Raw genomic sequence first — 23,175 nt, 5'->3', positions numbered from 1 at the left:
TATATTATAGTTTAATAAAATAAATGAACCCATATATTTTTACTAGCATATTATTTTGAAATTAGGTATTGAAAATCTTGCATCTACTTTAAAATATAGACTATACCATTTCATGGTAATACAAGTTCAATCCATCTATTTTATACACTGTATTAATTAACTCATATGAAACATATTTAAAGTAGTCCAATAAATCACTCTTTCTTCTTTCTGGTGTTTTTTTAAATAAAAAAGAAGTGAGTCTGCTTCTAAAGTGTCTAATTGGGGAGGTGGCAATTAGGTTTCATTTGCTTATGTGAAGTAAATGTGTTATTTCGTCTTTACACATACAAGAAAAAATAGAACTGAGAATAAGAATTGGAGAGTAAAACCCTCTGTCATAGGAATAAGGATAAGAAGGCATAAACTAAATCATCATGTAAAAATTTTAAGATTCTTCTCATCTCATTTACTTGGAAAACTCCACCTGTGCAAACATTAAAGACCTGTTGGGGGGGCTACACATTTATGTCAGGTGTGTTAATCTGTTGAAATGAAGTACTCCAAAGTCAGGTTGAAATACTGAAATGTTGAAATGCTGAAAAGCTCAGTGGTGAAAATCTTCCAATGCTAAGCTATTTCTGGCTCAGGATTAATTTCATCACAACATATAGTACTGTACTTATTACTGCCACTGTGATCCAAAGAATACTGTCTCTCCTGTCAGGTCTTCTAGGGGGCCTAACATCTCATGGCTTAAGGATAAAAAGTGTTTGAGAAGTTAAGAACAATTTCAACTAGCCAAAAATATTTTAATGGGTATTGATACCTTCATAATTGAGTTCCTGCCTTGTTTGCCCACCTCATCCTCCAGATTTGTTTGTTTTGAATTCTGGACTTGACTCCTGCCTTGTCATTGAGTCCTCTTACAGCCTCATTTCTGCAGATAAACCCAATTCTGTAACCAGAAAAATGATGCTAACTGCTGCTAAATTTCCTACTGCTGCTTCATGCTGTCTCTACTCTGTTCATATTGCTTGCATGTAAAATGCCCTACGAGGCTCCACCTGTCTTTGTAGGCCTTCCTTATTTGTCCTGCTGTGTCCTTCCCTAAGCATCTGCCACATCCCCATGATCTTGTTTGGAGCTCAAGTACAAGTTTTGGTGGTATAACCTGTCCCTCTGCTGCTGATACTCCCTTTAGGAGGTCAACATAAAGGCAGTATTGGATAAACACTGAGGGTTTGTATGTGGGGCCACATACCTCCTGGATTGAAGTCCTGTTTCAATTAATTCCTAGCTGTGTGACTTCACCATTTTATGTAATCTCTCTGCATCTTGAGTGATTTATTTATTTATTTTTTTAAATTACAATAGCAGCTATGATTGAATACTTACTATGTTGTAAGCACTGTGCTTACAAAACATGCTTTTTTTTTTTTTTTGGCTGTGTTGGGTCTTCGTTTCTGTGCGAGGGCTTTCTCTAGTTGTGGCAAGCGGGGGCCACCCTTCATCACGGTGCGCGGGCCCCTCACTATCACGGCCTCTCTTGTTGCGGAGCACAGGCTCCAGATGCGCAGACTCAGTAGTTGTGGCTCACGGGCCTAGCTGCTCTGTGGCATGTGGGATCTTCCCAGACCAGGGCTCAAACCCGTGTCCCCTGCATCGGCAGGCAGATTCTCAACCACTGCGCCACCAGGGAAGCCCCTCGAGTGATTTATTAATACATGTAAAGTTCTTGAGTTTGCCAAGCATGTATTAAGTTCTCAATAAATGTTAATTATAACATTGTTATTTATATTATTATTTGCACTATCAGAGCCACAAAAAAATCAATAAGACCTAGCTCCTTCCCTCAAAGAGTGTATAGGCTTCATGGTAGGTACAATGCACAATGGTATCATGAAAGAAATTCATACAGGTGAAACTCAATCATAAAGATTATTATTTTTCTCCAAGAAAGTCAGTAAAAACTCCATTAAAAGAGACACTTCAGTTGATTTTTAAAAGATCAATGTATCTTTGCAAGGCAGACAAGGGGACAAAGTGGTAGTTTGGGCATAAATATCAAGAAAAAACCCTATTTATCTGAATAAGGGTGAAAGACATTAGTAGGACCAGAGCAGGACTACTGATTTGGTTCTCCTTACAATGCAAATGCCTAGAAAGAAAACGTCTCCTAAAACCTGGGACAGGATAAAAAATCCTGATGTGCAAAAAGTAGAATTTCTAGAAAGTGGAGAAATAATAATTACATAGATAATATTCTTAAAATTTAAAACTCCATGAACAGGTAAAACAGTGGGCTGGAGAGACAAGAATTAAGGAACTGGGGAAAATATCTGAAAAATTATACAGAATATATCACAGAATAACAATATGAAAAATATGAAATAGATAATTTTTAAATGAAGGATAATATGGTAAAGTCTAACATGTATGTAATTGGAGTTCCAGAAGATGAGAATAGAGAAAATGAGGGAGAAGTACTGTTTGAAAATAATAGGTGAAAAATTTTCCAGAATTGATAGAAGACATGAATCCTCAGATTCAGTAATCACAAACAGTATAATTAAAAGACAATTCACATGTAGACATATCATGTGAAACTGCAGAATGACACATTTTTAAAGCAGCAAGGGAAAAAAAGAGATTACCTACAAAGGAATGACAAAATAACAAAAATAGAAGCCAGAAGACAGTGAAATAATATCTTCAGGATACTAAGAAAAAATAATTGTTAATCTAGAGGTAGATACCCAGCTAAGCTATCATTCAAGAAAGGCACTTCAGACAAATAGAAACTGAGAGAATTTATCACTAAGGCATCCTTTCTAAAGGAACTTCTAAGTATATATTTCAGAAAGAAATAAAATGATCCCAGAAAGAATGTATGAGATGCAAGAAGGAATCCTGAGCTAAGAAACTGAAGGACATAAACAAATATAAATAAAATAAAAATAAGATGAATTTAAACATTACTTCATGATACCTAAGATCCTTTCCAGTTGTACAATACTTGAATTTTTTTATATTCAACAGTGTAAGGGTCATTTTTGTCTGTATTAAGTACCTATCTGTACTTCAGCTTACATTATAAAAATGAATTATAATAACATCTATAATCCTTCCATATATTAATACACTTTTCCATTCCTGATATTTTTACTGAGATACTATGGACTTGTAGGAGACATAAGTATCAATTATAGGAAGGGGATAAATGTATACAGATACATTTTTAAGTAAAATTATCAATTTCTAACCTTTCCATTGTGAATAAAGGCTTGTTCTTTTCAACTTTGTAAGAATCTACAAAATTAGAGTACTGCACAAGTATTTAACCTTCCCATCACAAATTAGGACAGTTCTGAGTTGGCCTACATACAAAATAGTCAATTATATGAGTTATTTAAACTGAAATAAGCCCACAGTGTCTGTATTTTAATGATTTATAGGTGAATTGGATTTGAATATTCAATAATTTGCAAACTTAAGAAAGAAAGGAGTTTTCTAATATAAGTAAATCAAACAAATCAAGTCAGAGAGTAGGAATAATAAAATGATATTTGTAAAGCATTATGGATTAAATAAACAAGGAAATTTCAAAATATTTTTACATAACTAAAATTGTTCTGAGGAGTAACTAATAAAACATTAGAAGATGAACTTCAATGATAACAAGCAGTGAAAAGAGATACTTCAGGTATATGCTTAAGCTACAAAAAGTATAGTGTTTAAATAATGTAAAAAGTAAAGTAAGCAAGTCTAAGTAGTTCTATAATTTTTTTCTTTAACCTCAGTGATTGTTTATTAGTGATATGTTTTATCATATCATTAGTAAAGTGGTACAAATCTGAGTAGTCATGAAATTTACTAAAAAAATTAACTTCTATTACATTTAATAGTAACTCTAAGCAAAGCAATTTTCCTAATTATACACATGTCAAAAATGTGGAGAGTGAAAGGAGAAGGGCCACTTTATTTACTTTCCCCTTTAAATCTAAAAAAGGACAAAACCAAACCCAAAAAAAATCTGTGCTCTTAAATTTTCTAATTATGTCAAAATTCAAGGGACATAGAGAAAGAAAATTAAAAATCTTAAACATGGAAAAGATGGAATTAGATTTGAAATGGGAAATGAGGAAAAAATAAAAATGAGTAAAAATATATATAACACTTTCGATGGATAACTTCTTAAATTTCCTCAATTATTTATTCCCTTCACAAAACCAAAAGCTATCTATTATCTGAATTAAATTTGTATATAATTGAGATGTGAGAATTTTTTCCACTACTTAGAAGAACCAAACGCCAATTATTAGAAATATATGTGATTCTGCATTTGATTTGTGTCTGGTTTTATGTTTTTGTTAGTTTAGTGTTTGTTTTCATTTTGGGGTTTGTTTATTGGTAAGGTTGCTCTCTTCTTCTTTGTTTTCTCTCTCTTTTTTTAAATTTTCTTTTTGTGAGTGCGTGTGTGTATGTTTCTTTGCATGATTTTGTCTGTTTATTTTTGCTTTTGCCATTTGTCTCGGGGTTTTGTCTGTTCGTTTGTTTGGGTTTTTTGTTTTGTTTTTTTGTTTTTTGTTTTGTTTTTTCTGCTTCCTTTTCTTCCGTGCCATGTGGCTTGCAGGGGCTTGGTGCTCTGCCTGGGGGTTGGGTCTGAGCCTCCAAGGTGGGAGAGCCAAGTCCAGGACATCAGGCCACCAAAGAACTCCTGGCCCTGTGGAAAATTAATTGGTGAGTGCTCTCCCAGAGGTCTTCATCTCAACACTAAGACCTGGCTCCACCCAGCAGCCAGCAAGCTCCAGTGCTGGACGTCTCACGCCAAACAATTAGCAAGACAGGAACACAACGCCACCCATTAGCAGACAGGTTGCATAAAGTCATACTAAGCTCACAGACACCCCAAAATACACCATCAGATACATTCCTGCCCATCAGAGGGACAAGATCCAAATCCACCTGCTAGAACACAGGCATCAGTCACCTCCACCAGGAAGCCTACACAAGCCACTGGACCAACCTCACCCACTGCGGACAGACAACAGAAGTAGAGGAACTATGACCCTGCAGCCTGCAGAAAGGAGACCCCAAACACAGTAAGTTAAACAAAATGAGAAAACAGAGAAATAAGCAGCAGATGAAGGAGCAAGGTAAAAACCCACTAGATCAAACAAATGAAGAGAAAATAGGCAGTCTGCCAGAAAAACAATTCAGAGTAATGACAGTAAAGATTACCCAAAATCTCAGAAATGGAATGGAGAAAATACAAGAAGCAATAAACAAGGGCCTAGAAGAACTAAAGAACAAACAAATAGTGATGAACAACACAATAACTGAAATTAAAAATACTCTAGAAGGAATCAATAGCAGAATAACTGAGGCAGAAGAACGAATAAATGACCTGGGAGATAGAATGGTGGAAATAACTGCCAAGGAGCAGAATAAAGAAAAAAGAATGAAAAGAATTGAAGACAGTCTCAGAGACCTCTGGGACAACATTAAACACACCAACATTTGAATTATAGGGGTCCCAGAAAAAGAAGAGAAAGAGAAAGGGTCTGAGAAAATATTTGAAGAGATTATAGTTGAAAACTTCAATAACATGGGAAAGGAAATAGTCAATCAAGTCCAGGAAGTGCAGAGAGTCCCATACAGGATAAACCCAAGGAGAAACACACTGAAACACATATTAATCAAACTATCAAAAATTAAAAACAAAGAAAAAATATTAAAAGCAGCAAGGGAAAAGCAACAGATAATATACAAGGGAATCCCCATAAATTTACCAGCTGATTTTTCAGCAGAAACTCTGCAGGCCAGAAGGGAGTGGAAGGATATATTTAAAATGATGAAAGGGAAAAAATCTACAACCAAGATTACTCTACCCAGCAAGGATCTCATTCAGATTCGACAGAGAAATCAAAAGCTTTACAGACAAGCAAAAATTAAGAGAATTCAGCACCACCAAACCAGCTCTACAACAAATGCTAAAGGAACTTCTTTAGGCAGGAAACACAAGAGAAGCAAAGGAGCTATAAAAACAAACCCAAAACAATTAAGAAAATGGTAACAGGAACATACATATTGATAATTACCTTAAATGTGAATGGATTAAATGCTCCAAACAAAAGACACAAACTGGCTGAATGGATACAAAAATAAGACTCCTATATATGCTATCTACAAGAGACCCACTTCAGACCTAGGGACACATACAGACTGAAAGTGAGGGGATGGAAGAAGATACTCCATGCAAATGGAAATCAAAAGAAAGCTGGAGTAGCAATACTCATATCAGACAAAATAGACTTTAAATTAAAGACTCTTATAAGAGACAAGGAAGGACACTACATAATGATCAAAGGATCAATCCAAGAAGAAGATACAATACATAAATATTTATGCACCCAACATACGAGCACCACTATACCTAAGGCAAATGCTAACAGGAATAAAAGGGGAAATCGACAGTAACACAATAATATTAGGAGACTTTAACATCCCACTTACACCAATGGACAAAACATCCAAACAGAAAATAAGTAAGGAAACACAAGCTTTAAATGACACATTAGACCAGATGGACTTAATTGATATTTATAGGACGTTCCATCCAAAAACAACAGAATACACTTTCTTCTCAAGTGCACATTCTTGAGGAACATTCTCCAGGATAGATCACATCTTGGGTCACAAACTACGCCTAGGTAAACTGAAATTGTATCAAGCATCTTTTCCGATCACAGTGCTATGAGACTAAATATCAATTACAGGAAAAAAAAACTGTAAAAAATACAAACACATGAAGGCTAAAAAACACACTTCTAAATAACCAAGAGATCACTGAAAAAAATCAAAGAGGAAATCAAAAAATACCTAGAAACAAATGACAATAAAATCATGTAGACCCAAACCTATGGGATGCAGCAAAAGCAGTTCTAAGAGGGAAGTTTATAGCAATACAATCCTACCTCAAGAAACAAAAAAAATCTCAAATAAACAGCATAACCTTACACATAAAGCAATTAGAGAATGAAGAAGAACAACAAAAAATACCCCAAAGTTAGCAGAAGGAAAGAAATCATAAAGGTTAGATGAGAAATAAATGAAAAAGAAATGAAGGAAAAAATAGCAAAGATCAATAAGAAAGATACTTACTATATGTAGAAAATCCTAAAGATGCCACCAGAAAACTACTAGAGCTAATCGATGAATTTGGTAAAGTAGCAGGATATAAAAGGAATGCACAATTATCTCTTGCTTTCCTATACACTAACAACAAAAGATCAGAAAGAGAAATTAAGGAAACACTTCCATTTACCATTGCAACAAAAAGAAAAAATACCCAGGAGTAAACCTACCTAAGGAGGCAAAAGACCTGTATGCAGAAAACTATAAGACACTGATGAAAGAAATTAAAGATTATACAAACAGATGGAGAGATATACTATGTTCTTGGATTGGAAGACTCAACATTGTGAAAATGATGATGCTCCCCAAAGCAATCTACAGATTCAATGCAATCCCTACCAAATTACCAATGGCATTTTTCACAGAACTAGAACAAAAATTTTACAATTTGTATGGAAACACAAAAGACCCCAAATAGCCAAAGCAATCTTGAGGAAAGAAAAATGGAGCTGGAGGAATCAGGCTCCCTGACTTCGGACTATACTACAAAGCTACAATAATCAAGACAGTATGGTAATGGCACAAAAACAGAAATATAGATCAATGGAACAGGATAGAAAGCCCAGAAATAAACCCATGAACATATGGTCACCTTATCTTTGATAAAGGAGGCAAGAATATACAATGGGGAAAAGACAGCCTCTTCAATAAGTGGTGCTGAGAAAACTGGACAGCTACATGTAAAAGAATGAAATTAGAACACTTCTTAACACCATACAAAACAAAAATAAACTCAATATGGATTAAAGAACACTTCCTAACACCATACAAAACAAAAATAAACTCAATATGGGTTAAAGACCTAAATGTAAGGCCAGACACTATAAAACTCTTAGAGGAAAGCATAGGCAGAACACTCTATGACATAAATCACAGCAAGATCCTTTTTAACCCACCTGCTAAAGTAATGGAAATAAAAACAAAACTAAATAAATGGGACCTAATGAAACTTAAAGGCTTTTGCCCAGCAAAAGAAACCATAAACAAGACGAAAAGACAACCCTCAGAATGGGAGAAAATATTTGCAAATGAACCAACTGACAAAGGATTAATCTCCAAAATATACAAGCAGCTCATGCAGCTCAATATCAAAAAATCAAACAACCCAATCCAAAAACGTGTGGAAGACCTAAATAGACATTTCTCCAAAGAAGGCATACAGATGGCCAACAAATACATGAAAAGATGCTCAACAACATTAATCATCAGAGAAATACAAATCAAAACCACATTGAGGTATCACCTCACACTAGTCAGAATGGCCATCATCAAAAAATCTAGAAACAATAAATGCTGGAGAGGGTGTGAAGAAAAGGGAACCCTCTTGCACTGTTGGTGGGAATGTAAATTGATACAGCCACTATGGAGAACAGTATGGAGGTTCCTTAAAAAACTAAAAATAGAACTACCATATGACCTTGCAATACCACTACTCAGGCATATACCCTGAGAAAAACATAATTCAAAAAGATACATTTACCACAATATTCATTGCATAACTATTTACAATAGCCAGAACATGGAAACAAACTAAATGTCCATCGACAGATGAATGGATAAAGATGTGGCACATGTATACAATGGAATATTACCCAGCCATAAAAGGGAACGAAATTATTTGTAGTGAGGTGGATGGACCTAGAGCCTGTCATACAGAGTGAAGTAATTCAGAAAGAGAAAAACAAATACTGTATGCTAATGCATATATATGGAATCTAGAAAAATGGTACTGATGAACCTAGTGGTAGGGCAGGAATAAAGATGACAATGTTGAGAATGGACTTGAGGACACAGGGCAGGAAGCAGAGGCTGGGACGTAGTGAGAGAGTAGCATTGACATATATACACTACCAAATGTAAAATAGATAGCTAGTGGGAAGCTGCTGCATAGCACAGGGAGATCAGCTTGGTGTTTGTGACAACCTAGAGGGGTGGGATAGGGAGGGGAGGGCGGGAGGGAGGCTCAAGAGGGAGGGGATATGGGGATATATGTATGCATATAGCTGATTCACTTTGTTGTACAGCAGAAATGGACACAACATTGTAAGGCAATTATACTCCAATAAAGATGCATAAAAAAATAGCCAGTATGCACGTTATCTCCATGTATGTTTTTACACTTTTACCACATATGTAAATATCCACAAAAACATGGTGTATTATTTTGCAAGTTTGAAAATAGTATGTAAAAGTTGTATCACAATTAAAAAAAAAGAAATATATGTGATTAATTTCCTCCTCTACTTAGTATCTAATAGAAACAGCCAAAACTAATTTATAGCTAGTCTTATACTATAAACAGCTCTCGTTTATTAAATTCGTGCTATCAATAGGCACTAAGATAAGAGGAAGCAGAGTGGTGCCTAATAAGATCTCTAAAACCAGACCTCCAGGGTTCATATCCAGTTATGGCACTTACTACTTACTTAGCCATGTGACTTTGCACAAGTTCTTTGTGCCTCATATGCAAAATAGGGATTGTAAATAAAAATAATTATATATGTGTAATTAATTCATTATTGAATCATATGGTATTTGTCTTTCTGTCTGACTTATTTCACTTAGCATAATGCCCTCAAGTTCCACCCATGTTGTTGCAAATGGCAAGAGTTCATTTCATTCTTTTTTATGGTTGAATAATATTCCACTGCCTGTACAGTACATACACCACATTTTCTTTATCTGTTCATCTGTCAATGAACACTTAGGTTGTTTCCATATCTTGGCTATTGTAAATAACACTGCAATGAACATTAGGATGGAGATATATATATATCTATATAGATAGATATATATAGATAGATTGATCTATATATATCTATCTATATAGATATATATATCTTTTTGAGTTAGTGCTTTTGTTTTCTTTGGATAAATACCCAGAAGTGGAATTGCTGGATCATTTGGTAGTTCTCTTTTCGAGGAGTCTCCATAGTGGCTGCCACAATTTACATTCCCACCAACAGCACATAGGGGTTCCCTTTTCTCCACACCCTCTCCAACACTTGTCATTTCTTGGCTTTTTGATAACAGCCATTCTAACAGGTGTGAGGTGATGTCTCATTGTGGTTTTCATTTGCATTTCCCTGATAATTAGTGAGCATCTTTTTATGTACCTGTTGGATGTCCACATATTTTCTTTGGAAAAAATGTCTATTCAGGTGCTCTGCCCATTTTTTAATAGGATTGTCTTTTTGCTATTGAGTTGTATGAGTTCTTTACGTATTTTAGATATTAACCCCTTATCAGATATATGATATGCAAATATTTTCTCCCATTCAGTAGGTTGCCTCTTTATTTTGTTGATGGTTTCCTTTGCTATGAAGCAGCCTTTTAATTTGATGTAGTTCCACTTGTTTATTTTTGCTTTTGTTACCTTTGTTTTTGATAGCAAATTGGCCTCTATCTTTTATGTTAGAAGATTTCCTCAGAGGTTTTATGGTTTTTGGTTTTGTGCTCATATTTAAAAATATGAAACCAAAAAGCTAATTGGAAGCCCTGAGTATTTGGATAGGGCTTGTCAACTTTGAGCATATTGTAAAGTGATATGATTTGGCTGTTTCTTTGGGAAACCCTGATGTCAATATGTCTGGGACCTTCCTCCTGAGCTTGTTGAGTCCAGTTGGATCTTCCATTATCCTGCCTGGCAGATGAACGCCTGGCTGCCAGCTTTCTAGGAGCAAAATAGAGGAAGAGAGTTGGGATCACAGTATTCTTACTGAAGTTTTTAATATGGTGCTTTATGAAATTATCTGTTCCTGGATTACTCAGTCCAAAGAGATTCTATTTTCCCCTCTCCAGTCCACTGCTGGAGTAGAGGTGGGATATTTGCCTAGTTGACTAGAGTAAAGGAGAAAGATGATCCGGAAATGTGACTGAATTTTAATTCAATACTTTTTACTTTAGTAGCTTGATTCTCTACCAGAGGTATCTGGTGCCTTTCAGGATGCTTCAGTATAAATTGTGTTGGTTCTCAGCTTTTGCCAATGCTAGTTTACAATTCTGTTTTCTCAGTTAGCCAAGTCACTTGACATTTTCCTTCTGCTGTTTTGCTCACAAAATTTTGTCACTGTTTTTTTTCCTCTCCCATTTTCCCCACCCTAATTTAGTTTTGGTATAGAGAAAAGGTTAGAAATAACATTAATTGTCTCTTTTAATAGGATTCTGGGAGAAAGGAAATGTAGCTGGGTGTATTCTACCTGGTAGTTTTACCTAAAGTCTCCTGATTTTCCTTCATCTTTGCTATATTTTCAGAAAATATCTACCAGGGTAATATTTTCTTCTTGCTATTATTCTATTGTTAATATTTATTCTGCTACTATTATAGTACATTGTAACTATTACCACATTTTCTAATCTCCAGTTCACGGCAAACAATCTCTGAATGAGCTTCAGAAACTTTTTTGCTGCTTTAAAACATACTTCAGTATTCTTAAATTTATATAACATAATCCATTCTTTGAGTTAATATTTACTAATAATTTAACATGTGCCAGAATCTGTACTAGCAGATTCTGGCCCATGTTAAATTATTAGTAAATAATTATAGTTATTTATAAAAATAGTATAATTCAGTGGGAATACTGAATTATAAGACACACTTGCCTTCTAGAATTTTACATTCTATGGGAGAAGACATACAAGTAGGTGTTTTTTCAAATGTTATACATGGTAAATGTTATACCAGAAGTAGGCTTAGTATTCTAAGGGATATATAAATGACCACCTAAACCCAATAACTGATGCTTAAACGGAGTCTTAAAGGAAAAATACGATTATCAAGGTGAATAAGAAGAGCATTCCAGGCAAATGATGGCACAACTTGTACAAAAACATGATGATATCCGCGACTTCAAAGAATATAGATTCCCACCCTTTATAATTTAACAGTTTATTTTCTTTAGACATCTCAAACGATTACAACATCATCCTGGTAAGGAAAGCATTAACACTACTACTTTTGCATTAACATACATTAAAAGCATTAACATACTTTTTTGTATGAGGAAACTGAGATACATTCAAGCTTTACAGTAAGCCAATAGCAGAGATAGAACGAGAATTAAATTTTGGTTTTCTGATTGCCAGCTGAATGGTCAATCATTGGATAATTTTAACTCTACATTCTGAAACTGTTAGTCCCTTAGCTGTCTGATTTTTCTCAATGTTGCATACAATTGCAATAACAATAATAAGTAACATTGTAAGGCTTACAACCTGCCAGGTACAGTGCTAGAACTTTACATACTGTTATTCATTAAAATTCTTCAAAACGGTTGAGTATTCTGAGACTTAAAGAGGCTAAGAAACTTTCCCAGGAACCCTTAGCTATTAAGAGGCAGAGGCGGGGTTTGAAGGCAAGTCAATACTCTTTTTTTTTTTTTTTTTAATATTTATTTATTTATTTATTTATTTATTTATATTTGGCTGCACTGCGTCTTCGTTGCTGCCCGGGGGCTTTCTCTAGTTGGGGCGAGCGGGGGCTACTTTTCATTGCGGTGCGCGGGCTTCTCATTGCGGTGGCTTCTCTTTTTGCCGAGCACGGGCTCTAGGCACGGGGGCTTCAGTAGTTGTGGCACACAGGCTCAGTAGTTGTGGCTTGCGGGCTCTAGAGCGCAGGCTCAGTAGTTGTGGCACACGGGCTTCGTTACTCTGCGGCACGCGGGATCTTCCCCGACCAGGGATCGAACCCGTGTTCCCTGCACTGGCAAGTGATTCTTAACCACTGTGTCACCAGGGAAGTCCCGGCAGGTCAATACTCTTAATCAATATGCTATACTGAAACGATATTATATTAGTTAAGTATAAAATCTAAAATTCCTTAATTTAACTTTTAAACACTTCAAAGTCTGGTCCAACCGTGCTTATACACCTCAGCTACTATGAATTCCCAATGATGTCCAAAGTGACCTAGGCCATATGTTTCCATGAACATTTCATACTCATTACCCATTTTGATATTCAACAAAAATTTATTAAGTAGTTACAATGTGCCAGGAACAATATTAGTGCTGGCTTGAAAAAAGTAAAAGACACTAACTTTGCCTTTAAGCAGTTCACAGTCAAGACAGGAAAATCAATGACTTCGGTACAGCATGTATTGTGCTTCATGTAAGGTAAATACTAGGATCCAGAAGAAGATATAGAAAAAACACCTAATTCACTCTGAAGAGATGAGGGGATGTTTCAAAAGGAGGTAATGCTTAATCTAAATAAACCTTGAGATATAAGAGAGAGTTAGCCAGGCAAAAACAAGAGAAATGAGGGACCAAAGGCATTATAGGAAAAGACAACAGCATTTTAAAAGATTTGAGAGAGGCTGTCTCTCTCTAACTAGTAGAATTTAGACTAAGTTTAACTAAAAATGGCTAAGTTTAAATGTCACTTCCTCATTCCTCAAAAAATTAAAAATAGAACTACCATATGATCTAGCAGTACCACTTCTGGGTAAGTATTTGAAGGAAATAAAATAACTATCTCAAAGAGATGTCTGCACTCCCATGTTCATTGCCACATCATTGATGATATCCAAAATATGGAAACAACCTAAGTGTACAACAATAGATGAATGAATAAAACAAATGCAGTGGAATATTATTTAGCCATGAGAAAGAAGGAAATCCTGCCATTTGCAACAACATGGATGGACCTTGAGGACATTATGCTAAGTGAAATAAGTCACACAGGGAAAGATAAATATTGTATGTTCTCACTTATCTGAACTCTGAAAATTATCATGAAGGTAATGGGGAGCCTTAGAATGAGTTTAAGTAGGCAAATGCCTGTTCTTGGTTTCCATTTTAGAAAGCATACTCTGGTAGCTGAGGAGTGAATAGGTTGCTTTGGAGATGAGCAATGGGAAGAAAAAACAAATAGCAATTAAGAAATGACTACAGTAGTCCACGTAAGAAATGAACGTGAACTTACATTGAGATCAAGACAATGGGGAATGGAAAGAAAAGGTAAATTTTGGACTCCTTGGAAGAAAGAATCTACATAACTTAGTGAGTAATTGGACCTATGGTTGGATTAAAAAGTTGAAAATTATTACTAGGTCATCATGCTAGGAAAGACAAAGAGGTTTTGAAGATAAAATAATGTTTTGCTTGGGGCATACCAAGTTTGAGATATTGATGAGGTAAATAAGCAGAGATGCAGTCTGGAACACTAGATAGAGGTTAAGATGTAGATTTAAGCTATAGATTTGCAATTCACCACCATGTAAAGCAGCATTTCTCAATTTTGGCAGCCCATCAGATTCACTTGGAAAGCTTTTTGTAAATATAGAAGCCTGGGCTAAAAATCCATAGACTTTATTTAGTACTTCTGAAATAAGCCTGGGGCATCAATGTTTTTAAAAACCTAAACATTTGATTTTGATGCATAATTACAATTAAGAATCACTGATGGGTAATTTAAGTCATGAGCATAGATTAGATTTATGGTTTTCAAACAGCACATTGCACCAATTAGGGGAGATTTAGAAGCAATTATCAGAAAGATTGTGATAATAATAACAACAACTATAATTTATTACCTATGGTAGAAACTGTGCTAAAGACTTTATACATGTTATTTGTAGTGGAAGAGAAAGCAAAAAGAATGTGTCAGATGAAAGTCATCACGCCTCTTACATGAAGTCTTCTACAGCACTTTCAGTTTACCTTGATGTCTCTCAATTTGGTATTTAGAATATAGTAACTTATACAAGGCTATCTAGTATCTAATTTGAATGTATATAACCTTAAGCAGTATAACACAGTGGTTAAGAGCAAGAGCTGTAGAGCTAGACCTCCTGGTTTGAACCCCATATCATCCTACCCTTTGCTGGCAATTTTGATCTTAGGCAAGTTGTTTAGTTTCTTTTTAGTATACGATATATAATTAAAGTATAATGTGTGTGTATGTATACATACATATGTACTACATATGTATGTGTTTGTATGTATTTTATATTTATATACATATACAGGTGATACTTTACATATACTATAACGTAAATTCCTTGAAGGGGTGGATTTGTTTTATATCTTGTTTATCTTTTGTAGCTTTCTGCTCAACTTTACCTAGTCCAGTGGGGAGTAATTATAATAACTAATATTTGTTAAGCTAGTCACTGTTTGAAGCAATTTACTTACATTCATTCATTAATTCAATTGATTTTCATTACAAGCCTAGAGGTTAGCGTATTAGTACCCTCATTTTATAGATGACAGTATTTGAGAAAGAGAGGGGAGTTAACATTACTAAGGTAAATACTGTCTGTAAGTGGAGGATATGGGGTCTAAAGAAGCAAATCCAGCTCTATTAACTTGAGCTCTTAACTACTGCGCTCTACTGCCTCCCTCCATACTACACAATAGACTCAATAAATTATTATGAGTTTGAATAAAATTTAGAAAGAAAGGAATGGCTAGAAATAGATGGCATCCATTTATATGCAGCACATTTTGCAATGTACTTCATTGAAACTAGGTTCTGTTGCCTTTTATAAAAAGAAGTTTGATAAAAGAATATTCAATTACCTTTTTAACTTACTTATATTCCTGTATTATCATTTTTAAAAAGGCTTGGGATAAGGAAAGGATCATTTCAGTAAATGTCTCTTATCTGTTTTCTAAGGTAAAAAGTGTTTAAAAGTTTTAAAGCAACCCAAAGCCCAATGTTCTCCAAAGTTTCTCCCAGAAATGGATCTATGATTCTAAAATAAGTATTGAAAACTTATTGGGCCCCTACCATATGTATGGCTATTTCCCAGGCAATGTGAAGTCACTGGATTAATAAAAACAACTTCAGAAGAACTTCTAGAAAAATGGCTTTTTCAAATAATGCAGACTTCTACAGAAAGAAAGAGAGCACTCTCAATTATATGGATCTGCTATTGCTCTAAATAAAGGGCCAGAAGAGCAATTCTGTCTGGCTTCATTTTTACTCACACTTGTGGAATTCCATTAGTTTATTTCTGACATACTTTATATGGATGATGTACTAAATGAGAGGATTCAATTCCAATTTTTTCACAATTCCCATGCACAAATATCATCCTCCTGATAACAAAAGTCACATCCCAGATGTCACACCTAAAGGAAATCTGCTCTTGGATGTTACCCAGCTTTTTTACTAACCTCACACAATACTGACTAAATTCTGGTGTGTGGAGTAGAAGATTTAAAGGTGATATTAAAGGTATTAGCAATGACAGTTAACTTTATCATTGCTATATTAGCAAAGAGCAAAGCTTAGATATCCCTGTAACTTCCATGGTTATAAATAGCAATTTCTCCTTCCAATTTTTCCTAAGACAAAGTCCTTATTATCCAAATATTCACCATAGTGACATGCATATTCATTGTATTAAAATGATCCCTCTAGATTGTCCTTGGTCTAGGAAATGTCAAAAATAAAGCCAAAGCTAAATCTGATTACGTACCAATAAAATAGAGTTTACATCAGGGACAAGCAGGAGGTCTCTTAGGATCTGAAATGTAGGACTTTTGAGTGGTTGTGGATAGACTGAGAAATGCTCTCACGTGCAATTTTGATAGAGAATTCTATTAAAATCCTTCATTTTGCTTCTACCCCCTACCTTGTCTACTAACTACTAAATCTACTCAGGAATTTAATTTTCATTTTCAAAGTCTCAAGAGAGTTAGAGCTCTGAAAATGACTGCAAAATATAGCTACTGTTCTTTTGTTTTTTATTTTATTTTCTCCCAAGAATAAGTAGTTCAGCACAGAAATGTTCTCAGTTTAGTAATCATAATCTAACACTCAAGATTCTGCATTAACTGGTCCCAACAAATCTTTCCTGTGATAGTTTGAATCACCCCACCAGGTTATAAGCCAAAATGAACTATTCCGTACTACTCAAACATATTATTTGCTTTCTGTCTCCCAACTTTTACTCATGTTGTTTCCTCTGCCCAAAATGACCTCTTCCCTATCTTGGCCACTCTTCAAGGTCTAACTCAGATGCTACCTTACCATACTTCCCCAACTCCCCATCTAGCTTCTCTCCTTCTCTCCCCACTCAGCTTGAAATATTCTGCCCACTGAACTCATAGCAGAATAATTTATGCTTCTTTCATATCTCTTTTGAATCTCTGTGGCACTCACTGCTTTCCACATTCTGTTATAGTTACTTGTATTTAGTGTTTACAATTCACTACCTATGAATTCCTGAAGGCAGGGACCCATTGGTCTTTATATCCTTGCCCAGTACTGTGCTTACTGGAACACTGTAGGGTTTTGTATGTTTGGCTTTCTGTTTGTTTTAACAAATTGCATTGTGCTGAGATTTGGTTGACTGTGTGCCAATTTGGGGAAATAGCTGCACATTGAGACAATTGCTCAAGAGAAGAGAATTAAAATGAAAAAAAGTCACAAAATGTAACACTTAAGATTATTTAAGATTTAGATTTAGATTTCATCCAACTATCAAATTACACACTTGTACTTAGGAGCTTGGCAATTTTTAAGCAAATTGATGTCTTTACATTAAATAACATCAGCAATTCAAAACAGTATACTCTATCAAACAGGAACTTGAATTGTCTTATTCATATATAGCATTGTATTTATAGCATATTTCATTTCAGTCTTTCATCTAGAATAAAAATTTTCATTAACAAAATTACTAGGGACTTCCCTGGCATCACAGTGGTTAAGAATCCGCCTGCCAATGCAGGGGACACGGATTTGAGCCCTGGTCCGGGAAGATCCCACATGCCACGGAGCAACTAAGCCCGAGCACCACAACTACTGAGCCTGCGCTCTAGAGCCCGCGCTTCGCAACAAGAGAAGCCACCGCAGTGAGAAGCCCGCGCAGTGCAACGAAGAGTAGCCCCCGCTCGCTGCAACTAGAAAAAGCCCCCGTGCAGCAATGAAGACCCAACACAGCCATAAATAAATAAATAAATAATTTTTTTAAAAATTACTAAAACAAGCTGAGTATAATTTTCAGTGAAGTTTCTGTCGAAAACATTTTTTATGATTTAAAAAGTAACTCAGATCATTAAACCTAAGCTATATAACTTGTCTATTATTTTATTTAAACCTTGATTTTACTCCTTAATTTTAATCTCCAACTGTTACTAAAGAAGACCTGACATTGCCGTTAAGTTTTCCCAAAGACCCAGTAATTTTCCTGTAATGAAGTAGTTGGTATAATATAGGAAAGCAAAGGATCTATACACATAGGATCTTAATAGAAGTTTAAATCAGGCTAGTAAGCAGGTGCAAAAAAACTTTAAACAAAATTTTTCATCAAGTCACAATTCTTATAGTCAGTCAATGTTAGAATTTAGTCAGATGTAGCATGTTTTTCTTGTTTGCATTTTTATAACCATCTTTATTTCAGTGTACCACGTGTTTTTGACTGAATTTCTTACTTGATAAGAAGAGTGAGGGAGAGAGATCAAAATTAAACTCATGACGACCATTACCAATAGCCCATCCTAGCTCTAAGAGTGTACGTAATAATGTTTGCCAATAAATAATGTTGGCAGTAATGTGCTTAGTATGTACCAGTACTCTTAGAGGTACTTTATATACATTAACTTGCTTGATCTTCACAACTCTTTGAGGTAGGCACCATTACTATCCCTATATCACATCTGAGGGAACTGATACCCAGAAAGGTTAAATAACTTGCCCATGATCACACAGCTGGTAAGTGGTGTAGCTAAGATTTGAACCTAGTGAACACGGCAGTCTGGATGCTTAACTACCAGACTATACAAACCAGAAGAATTTGTAAATCAATTTTCTATTGCTCTAATCCAAGAAAACAGGCACTATTGGTCAGCATGTGCCAGTCTAGGATTCTAGGGAAACAAGGTTTTTGCATCTGCTCTACCCACCTCCCTGCTCCTTTCAGCCAGCACACTGATACGAAAGAGAAGAGAGTAGTGCTTGGATGTCTAACAGCCAGCTGGTTAAGGTCTACTTCCCTACTAGTTCCTCCCAGTCCTCTTCCTCAGAGCCTAAGGTGAATCCTATCCTCCCCAGTTTATTCAAAGTACTCCATAAATGACCTACCTAGCATTAAACACTCCAAACTTGCTACTCCTTATTTCCAAAGTTTAATCCCTACTAAATCTAAACCCCCTTCCATAACACATAATGACCTATGCCTAGCCTGGAATTACATTGGATTGGTCACATCCCTGTTTTGAGCTGATTCTTGGGGTACCTGCTTCTGCCTCCTGCCAATGGGCTAGATCTCCCTTCACTCTCAAATTGAAAACTATGGCTTATAAAACTTACAATGTTATTTTATTTATTCACAGTTTATAATGCCCTAATAAAAAGAATTTAACGTGTTATAAAAGAAGTTAATGCAGTTATCAAAATTACAAAATGCTTGATTATACAGTTTGACCCAATCTTTTATTTCTCTAATATCAAGAGATTTACATGAGGAAGAAAAGAATTATATGTAACTCATCCTAAGATTCACCAATTTATAAATTAAATTAAAACTGACTGTAGCATACCACTTTTGAAAAGTCAATTCAAAATGTGAACATAGCTCATTATGTACATTTTCTCATAATCTTGAAAGCAGGAAACAACTCTTTCTTTTCTGTATTCTCCTCACAACACCAAATACAGTATTGTGCAAATGATCATATTTCACAATTACTCAAATTACTCAAATAGTTGTTTATAATTGAACAAGTACTCAAATAGTTGTTTACAGACAGCTTACCTTCAGAAACCTTTACAATATATAATGAAACGCATGTATAAAATGGTACAGATAGAGGCAACCATTGCAAAAAGAAGATGACCAATTGTTACTGAGCAGATATACAATCAATTTCACCATTCAAAAGGTCAAGATCATCTTGCTGTACAGGAAAAAGGTTGACATTACATTAAATGTCTGTGACATTTTAATCAATCTTAACTTTTTAATGTTATATATTTTGACATAGCAACAGAGAGAAATTTTTCTCCACTTTGTAAAAGAAATAACTCTAAGACAGTAATTTTTTTCACCTTACAGAATTATTGAGATATCCTCATTTAAGTGCCACTGAAGAAGGTAACTAAGAATTTTTATGGTTTGGTTCTCTTGAAAGGTCACAAATACAGTGAAAAATCTAGCAAAATGTTGTGAAACCAATACCTAGAGGAATCCCAAAGCAATGCCAAGAAACAGAATGTACTCATAGTGACTAATACATGCAAATGCTGGAAATAAATTCTAACAGATTAAACAGGTTTTGTAGCAACTAAAAGGTATATTCAAATCATTCCAAAACTAATCAAGCTTAAGAATATGGCAGTCTTCCCTGCTAATAAGAATCTAAGCTGACTAAGTAGCCTGAATAACATATAAATTATCGCCAATATCAGTAGGTAAAATTTTAGTGTGCTTTTAATTAAAAAGGAGAAACTGACCCCTTAACTGAATCAAATCACTGTTTCAGACTTCCACTTCAGTCTTTTGATAAATATATTCATATTTAATACATCATTTTACCCTGATGAGCCATTAAATTCTAATCGAGCTATGGAATCACGAAGACAAAACTATCTTTCTGCTGAGAAATGCTGCAACATTTTCTCTCATTTTGCTCATTTAATATGGAATGCCTTGTCAAGTATCTGCCAAGTCCCCTAATACTGAGGCAGAAATATTATAACATAAAAAAATAAAATAAATTTCCTTCAAAATCTGAATGTCAAACAGAGGCACAGTTTCTTACCCAAGCATGTCATTCTGAGGACATGCTATAACAAACAAAATTAAACGTGATAGGGGAAAATGGTTTAAAATAAATAGCAGAGTTTCAGCATAAAATAGATATATAAATCCAAATTCTTTGCTGTGATGATTTTCTACTCTTTGTAGTTAACATGTTTAATGTAGTCAAGTCTTTCCATTTTGAAAATGAAAGTAAACAAATGTAGAATATCTCTGGGTCAAAATCATTAAACAGGCTTATATGTCACCAGATTTCTGTGTAAAAAACCAAAACAAAACAAAAAACAGATTTATCATCTACTTTAATCTATAAGCAATGCCTTAGCAGATCTCTACATTAAGAGGACAAAGAGCATAATTATTTCAATAGATCTGAGAAATGATTAAAAGTAATGCCCTCTAAAACAGTTTAGATACTGAAATACAAATTTCAGGAAAATAGCTCAGATGCTGATAAACATGATTCTACTCATCACACTTGGGTTGCTGTGTGGTTGCACAGTACGATGGTAGCAACATCTATTTCTATGCTTAAGTAATCCCAGATAAAAAATTTTAATATGTCACTGTATACAAGCAGCTAGCTATGGTGTATCCTTATAAGTTTGAACAATTTATGCTATTTTCATCATTTGAAATAAAAGATGCAATTTGACTGTATTCAGGTTTAATCTGGAAAAATCTGTAGAGCCCAAAACCTTGCCCTTAATCACATACAAAGAATCTATTTCCTTACCTCCCACTTCCCCATAAAAAGCTACAGTAAACACAAACTTAAACACACACACATTTCTAAAATTCATATTGTTTAACTGGTGTCTAGTACTATAAATATTACTTGTTCAAATATCCTAAGGAAAATCTAATAATAAACAATTACATTGATTAATATGTTGTAAATGACTAAAAGCTAGAAAAAGCAATAACTCTATAATCTAATGGTATAATCATAATTCATGATGTCATACCTGATGACTTAGAGATTGAAAAGGCTCACAGGTTCCAGACTGCATAACCTTTCTATTTCCAGAGACCCCTAAAGATTGCATTTCCTGTCTTACAAAAGATAATCACAGCCATCTCTATGTCTCAGCATCTTCAGGGCTAGTGAAGAAAACATCAAACAGCAGATCTGTCCATCAGTATCTGTTTAAGTCATCATGAAGATATCAGATCTCATATGCTGTTTATCATCTCCCCTTTGCAGTTACAAACACTGCGTATTAAGGGAGGATGACACAGTTGTATTTGCTGAAGCTGCTAATGCTGTCTGAAAACAGTAAGCTTACTGCTTAGAGCAATTCTGCACCATCCAAACAGAGAATGAACCACATCTTTCAGATTTCCCACTTCTGATAATATAAAGATTTCACATGCCAAGGAAAGTTTGATTTTTTTTGTCATTCCTTTAAAAATAAGCAACATTCTATTTAATTAAGTGTCTAATGTATCTGTTGCAAATGCCATGTTAAAATGTTAGTTCATAATTATTAGGCAGTTTTCTCCATACATGACTAAGCTTTAATGATTTAACAAGCAAAATTATACTCTAAAAAAGGACTCTTCCCTCCAAACCATGTGTATCATCACTCATTCAACCCATCAAAATAGAAGTCCCTAAAAATGATCAGTTTTTATTCTGGCAATCTTTGATAATTGTGTATAACAGTAGATAGATAAATAGGTAAATGCATATTCACTTTTTTAATTCTCATGAACTTCATTTTTATTTCATATTCTTCAGAACAACATGCTTCAAATCAAAATAGCTTTTACACTATTATAAAAGGTATAATATCTCCTACAGAGTTTAATATGCAAAAGACAACATGCTATTATCAAATTCCAAAACTGCATGGTTAAATCTAAATCTAGGAAATAAACTTACATTATTGGCATTTTTATTGTGATTTTTCATTGCATCTTATTTGTGTTCATCAGGGTTCTTGTAATGCTTTCTTTTCCACAAAAGAGTAGAATCACGGAATTTTAAGATTAATAAAGTAGTCTGATAACAGAAAACCAATATCCTCTAAAATTATAAATGTAAATACTTTCTCTTTACCATGTGATAAAAGATTATGTTTTAGAAATAAAACAAAGACTAAAATTATAATATATTTAATTGAATGCAAAATTGGGACACCAAGTACAATATATTACCCTAAAACACTCTTCGCATTATGTATAGCCTGAATTAATGGATATTTTCTTTATATACCTATGAATGCTTTATTTATATACCTGTGATATAAACTAAATGAAATTTAATGATAGCT

The 23,175-nt window shown here is 34.6% G+C and overlaps 1 protein-coding gene across 3 annotated transcripts in view; it reads right to left on the bottom strand.

Annotated features, from left to right (window-relative positions):
- The window catches only part of SLC4A10 (solute carrier family 4 member 10), a 217,035-nt gene extending 195,090 nt beyond the window's left edge, over positions 1–21,945 (bottom strand). For all 3 annotated transcript variants that reach the window (XM_059927980.1, XM_059927982.1, XM_059927981.1), the window contains exon 1: positions 21,865–21,945. In XM_059927980.1, the coding sequence (XP_059783963.1) occupies positions 21,865–21,945 (81 nt within the window). The remainder of the gene's footprint in view (positions 1–21,864) is intronic.
- Between the last annotated feature and the right edge of the window lie 1,230 nt (positions 21,946–23,175).

The sequence above is a fragment of the Balaenoptera ricei genome, chromosome 7 (genome assembly GCF_028023285.1).
Source record: "Balaenoptera ricei isolate mBalRic1 chromosome 7, mBalRic1.hap2, whole genome shotgun sequence".
Taxonomy (NCBI): Eukaryota; Metazoa; Chordata; class Mammalia; order Artiodactyla; family Balaenopteridae; genus Balaenoptera; species Balaenoptera ricei.
Note: the sequence above shows the minus strand (reverse complement) of the source record. Positions and strands in the feature narration are given on the sequence as shown.